Source organism: Aptenodytes forsteri, unplaced genomic scaffold (assembly GCF_000699145.1).
Source record: "Aptenodytes forsteri isolate BGI_AS27 unplaced genomic scaffold, ASM69914v1 Scaffold68, whole genome shotgun sequence".
NCBI lineage: Eukaryota > Metazoa > Chordata > Aves > Sphenisciformes > Spheniscidae > Aptenodytes > Aptenodytes forsteri.
In genome coordinates this window covers 2,227,711-2,232,862 of record NW_008795382.1, presented here as the reverse complement: position 1 = coordinate 2,232,862, position 5,152 = coordinate 2,227,711, and the positions used below count along the sequence as shown (strand labels likewise).

Below are 5,152 nucleotides of genomic sequence, written 5' to 3'. Positions count from 1 at the left end.
AGATTCAGTTTATGTTGGTACCGTGTTTTTGTTGTTACAGGTTATATTTGATTTGACCCATGAGTTGCTATGTGCAGAATATCAAGTAACTGCAAATCCAAATACGCTTCCATGGATGAAAAAAACCTTGGGATCTCACTGTTCCAGGCATCTTTGCAGAAGAACAGATGTCAATGAGGTCAAGGTACATTCTGGAAATGCAAAGTGTATAATAACAAGAGTCAGTGAAGAGACCAGATATGGTAGTGGCAAAAAGACAAAAAATGTGAAATTGGGGAGGATTATGTCAGTGTAACTGAGCTGATTAGAGAAGAAAACAGCATTGCTCTGAAATGCTTGAAAAGATATAGACTGAGCTAATTAGTCTAAATATTCCAAGTGTATGGAGTTCTGTAGAGGAATGGGAATTGGGCTTCTAAATCTCCTCGGTCATTACTATCTTGGGTGTAACCTCTAAAGTAATCTTATGTTTAAAATGTGTTGGTTGGCCAGTATTGATCAGCTACTTCTAGATCAGTTCCCTAAACTTTGGGATGTTTCTAGATTTAAAGCTGGACCTTCACACTGGCACTTGTCACTCATCTGCAACCTTCACAGTGACAGAATTCCTACGAGAAGAATTCTTTTCAGCCTTTTTTGTTTTGTAGACGTTTGTTCAGGGTGAAACTATTAAAATAATGAACCTGGAAAAGAATGACTTAGAAATGAAAAGAAAATTCCTTAATATGACCAAGTATGGAAACTGTAAGAGAGACAGAGTGGACCTTATTCTGGTAAGCAGACTTCCAAATGGGGATTTGTTTACTTTCTCTAGGCTTAACCTAGAAATTCTCATGCTTTTGTGAGAATCATGTTTACTTAAAATAACTTCAGAGCTTCAAGTTATTGCCTTCCTTTTCAGTACACTTGCAATAATAATCCAGAATTTCCAGTTTTTGTGAGTGGTTTAATTTAAATAAATTAAACTTACAAGGCATGTATAAAGTTATTGGATTGGGTACAGTGTCTTAGTACCTTTCAGAACTGACTATGCTCTTATTCTTGAAGTAAACGTTCATATCCGTGTTATCTTTTAGATTCAGGAGCTCCGCAACGAAGAATCTCAGTGGACTTGCTATGATGATGATGAATTAACTGTGAAGATGAGAATGACTGAAGACATATTTGATAGCTTGATCCTTGATACAATCAGAGTCCTTAATAAGATTTATCTGAGAAAAGCCTGTGATTAGAAGTTTTCCCTAAAAGGCCCTTATGGAGGAATTTTAATCTCTGATTTTTTTTTTTTTTTTAAAGGCAGTTTTTTTTTTGGAAGGCAGGAAATGCATGATTTAAGAATTTTAATTCTGAACTTGTACCCAATACCAGCGTGGCCTTGGCCTAATTTATATGTTCATGTTTACAATGAAAGGATGCAAGCAGAGACTTAAGCAGATAGAAGAGTATTACACAAAATATTCTTCTTGTGTTTTGTGCTTTGGGAATGCTCATAAAGATCAATGGTTTTCTTAGACTGATGGCACACAGAATCTGAAGGGTGGAAATTTTATTCTTCTCTGTTGTTTTTTTGGTCAGGATAGCACTTTATTTGCTTATGCATTTTAAGAGCACAACATGTTTTAAAATTATATACAAACAGGGTTCAAAACTAATTTATGTGTAAATTATCTTATTCTTTGTTATGATGTTCAGGTCGTGAATGATAGTGAATCGTATTTTGAAAATAATGTTTGGAAAATCGTAGGTGACTGTCTTAAGAACGTAAATGTGCAGATGGAATTAAATCTCCCAGAAACCGAATTGCTGTGGACCTCTGTAGTCTGGAATAAACTCCTCTAATTGGAACAAGTCTAAAACGCTTCCTGATGGGTACAGCAGCACTAAAGGTGACTGTGCACCATTTTTTATACACTGTGGAACAGGTTAAAAGTAGCCTGGAGATGGCTTCAGAGATGTGGCATATGGGATGATCTTGCCCTGGCAAGATCTAGAGCCAGACATTCAGTTTTAATGTCTACAACTTTACGTAAATGAGATGTAATGCACTTTAAATGGGATACTTTTCTATCAGTGACTCCAATTTCTGAAAATTAAATATGTGCATGTGATTAGGTTATCATGCAATTCACATGAGCCCTTTGAAGTCTTACATCATCTAAACACAGGGTGCTGAGGATGTACTTTAATTGGCAAAACAGAGGAAATCAATAATCCTATTATTTTGTATTGGCAAAATTGGAAAAATCAAGATTTTAGCAAGGAAATATAAACGTTCCCTCAGCATGCTAATTGTTCACTATGTATACTGCTGTGGTCCCACCTATTTTGCATTACGAGAAGACCAATGATAATTTTTTATTTGTGTGTTTTTTTAATAAATACTATGCAAATATTTCTTACTGGAATTCAGAAACTGTTCATTATTGAATGATTGAATCTAAGTAGATCTATTTTAGCAAGGAAATATAAACGTTCCCTCAGCATGCTAATTGTTCACTATGTATACTGCTGTGGTCCCACCTATTTTGCATTACGAGAAGACCAATGATAATTTTTTATTTGTGTGTTTTTTTAATAAATACTATGCAAATATTTCTTACTGGAATTCAGAAACTGTTCATTATTGAATGATTGAATCTAAGTAAATCTGATTTATTCAAATCCCATTCATTCAGGGTGTCTCAAATAAAATGAAAAGCAGGACAATTAAATATAAACTATATGTAAACTTATATTTAAAATCACAATATTTACAGTCTGGTTTTGGTGGGAAAAATAGAAATACATTTTATACTTCTATTTTTAAATACTGATGGCTTAACTGTTTTCATACTGAATTGTTTGTTTTCTGAATAAACAAAATAAACCCTATGTATCTCATTTTTATTTATTTTTACTGCAATTCTAATTGTTTTCAGATTATATTGTATACACTACGAATAGGGAGTAGTTTTGCAGACAGCTTCTGGGAACGTTAAAAAGCCCTGTCCTGCTAGTTGTCATACGAACAGAAATAAAAAGGCAACTTCTGCCCCAAGTACATTAACTGTTGAGCTTACCCTGTAAACTGTTTTCATGTCCCTAGTGGTACATTTTCTTAAATCTGACTTTTATCCTCATCGATTAATTAATCCAGATAAGTTATTTGTTTTAAGATTAATGTTTTCTTGCTGTCAGTTTATAGTAGAATTTAACTCAATTTTCTTTTCTCCTGGACTTATAGACAAATTGTTGGATACAATGACAAATCTGTAGCACAAATCTTGAAGCACTACACTTTTTCAGTTTATTGTCACTATGGTTTTGCAGGAGCAGCAGCAGGATCCCTGTTGTGTTTGGAATGAAAGCTATTGAAATATCACTTATGTATGTGGGTGAATAGATGAAGGACTCGTTTTATTTCAGACTGGTGCCTTACGTTACGCTATATGTTGCAAATATAATGGTTATCTTCAAGTGCAATTAGGTTTGTGAGTGAAGCCTGAACCCTCGCAAGATGCTATATACAGAAGGACATGGCTATAAAGTAACTACTGCTGATGGGAATAAAAAGCATATACATAGAATGTGTCAGACACATTTAATATCCCCCACCATTCTGTGTTCAAAACCTTAGATTCTGGCACCCAGATATATCGACCTGTTCAATCAGTGGCAAGACTTCAATATCAAGATTACTCTCCTTCAAGGTCTAATATTTTGTTTGCCTTGGTTTTGATCAATATTAACCTCCTGGGTCAATAAATCTTGATACTAGCCTCAAGAGGAGTCATTATCTTTCATAGAAAATGATTATTTCTCAGTTAAACCCTACATTTAATTTTCCTGTAATCTATCTCTTTCCTCTTCATACCTTTAACAATTCCTCCAAATAAAATGCACTCTAAAATGTCTTAGGCAATGCAGACTTTTAAAATCCTAATTAGCAGCTGCCACAAGATTTTTCAATTCATCGAAGCGGTTGGACTCTGCTATTGTAACCATCTAATTTTGTTGCTTACAGTTCCCAGGAAAAATAGAGACAGAAAACCCCTCAGCTGGGACATGATACGAGCAACCATGTAACTTACGGCTGGCGATATGGATCCAAAAGATATGTGACTGAACCACTTCAGATATTAATGGTCAAGAAAAGAAGATCAGGGAAAGAATAGGCAAGGGTGGCTCAATCTGTTACTCAGTTCTCAGAGGAGAGGATTTTTACTGCATATAAGATTCCCACCCTTGTACTGTCTGTGGATTACTGGCCAGAAACAATGATAAACTAGATTCTAACCTCTGAATTTACACTGGTGGGCCCGAGGTAAGAATTTGGATCCATTTGTTTCCTACTTGTTCTTGAAGGAGTGAAAGAAGCATTTGTGAGTAACAGCAGCAAGAATTATCTTTTTGAGGACCTCAGTCTTTCATTATCTGAGTTTTAAACTCTTCTGAAGTCATCGTCTGGGGACGTTTTCTCTGTTGGTTTTCTGCCTCTGTTAATGTAATGAAAATTGTTGAGCCTGTATTTACAAATGAAAGGAGACTCATGCTGTGGCTACAGCTATAAAAGGTGCTAAAATCCATTACTAGCGCAAAACCAGTCTGAATGTACTAAAAGGACAGAGTTTCTAACGTTCTCTTCAGAGCTCACAGCGTCCTACGTGCAGCCTTTCACTGCATCTCCAGTTTTGAGGAGAGACAGCTCTTTCCTGCCGAGTGATGTACTGTGGGATGAAACAGCTCCCGACCCAAAGGCCGTGCTATTTCTATCGCTTCTCCGTGAGCAGCTTTGTGAAGTTGAAACTTCTGTTTCTGTAGCAGATTGCCCCATCAAATCGGCCACCAAGCTCTCTCTATTGTTTTAACCTCATTAGTTTTACTTTTTTCCTTAGTCCCCCTGAGGGAAACGCGGCTCTAAACACAGCGGCAAAGGGTTTATTTGTGGCATGTCCCTGTCACCAGGGTTTGGTAACGCACTTGGGCACCAAGAGGGGGGGACCGACCCCACCACCTCCCTCGCCCTGCACCTCCCGGGCTAGCGGGTAAGGACACGGCGGCTGGCGGTTCGCGGGGGGCGGCTGCCAACAGGTGCGTCCCCACTTGGGGAAAGGCCCTGTCGCCGTCTATGGCCGGTGTGGCGTGGGGGGCAGCGGGCGGCGCCGCCTCGCTC

At 37.5% G+C, this 5,152-nt stretch overlaps 1 protein-coding gene across 1 annotated transcript in view; it reads left to right on the top strand.

The window, feature by feature from the left end:
- Positions 1-725: 725 nt before the first annotated feature.
- QSOX2 (quiescin sulfhydryl oxidase 2) overlaps positions 726-5,152 on the top strand; it is a 35,485-nt gene continuing 31,058 nt past the window's right edge. Inside the window, exons 1-2 of the mRNA XM_009280659.2 lie at positions 726-773; positions 1,077-1,224. Coding sequence (XP_009278934.1) covers positions 726-773; positions 1,077-1,224 — 196 coding nt within the window. The remainder of the gene's footprint in view (positions 774-1,076; positions 1,225-5,152) is intronic.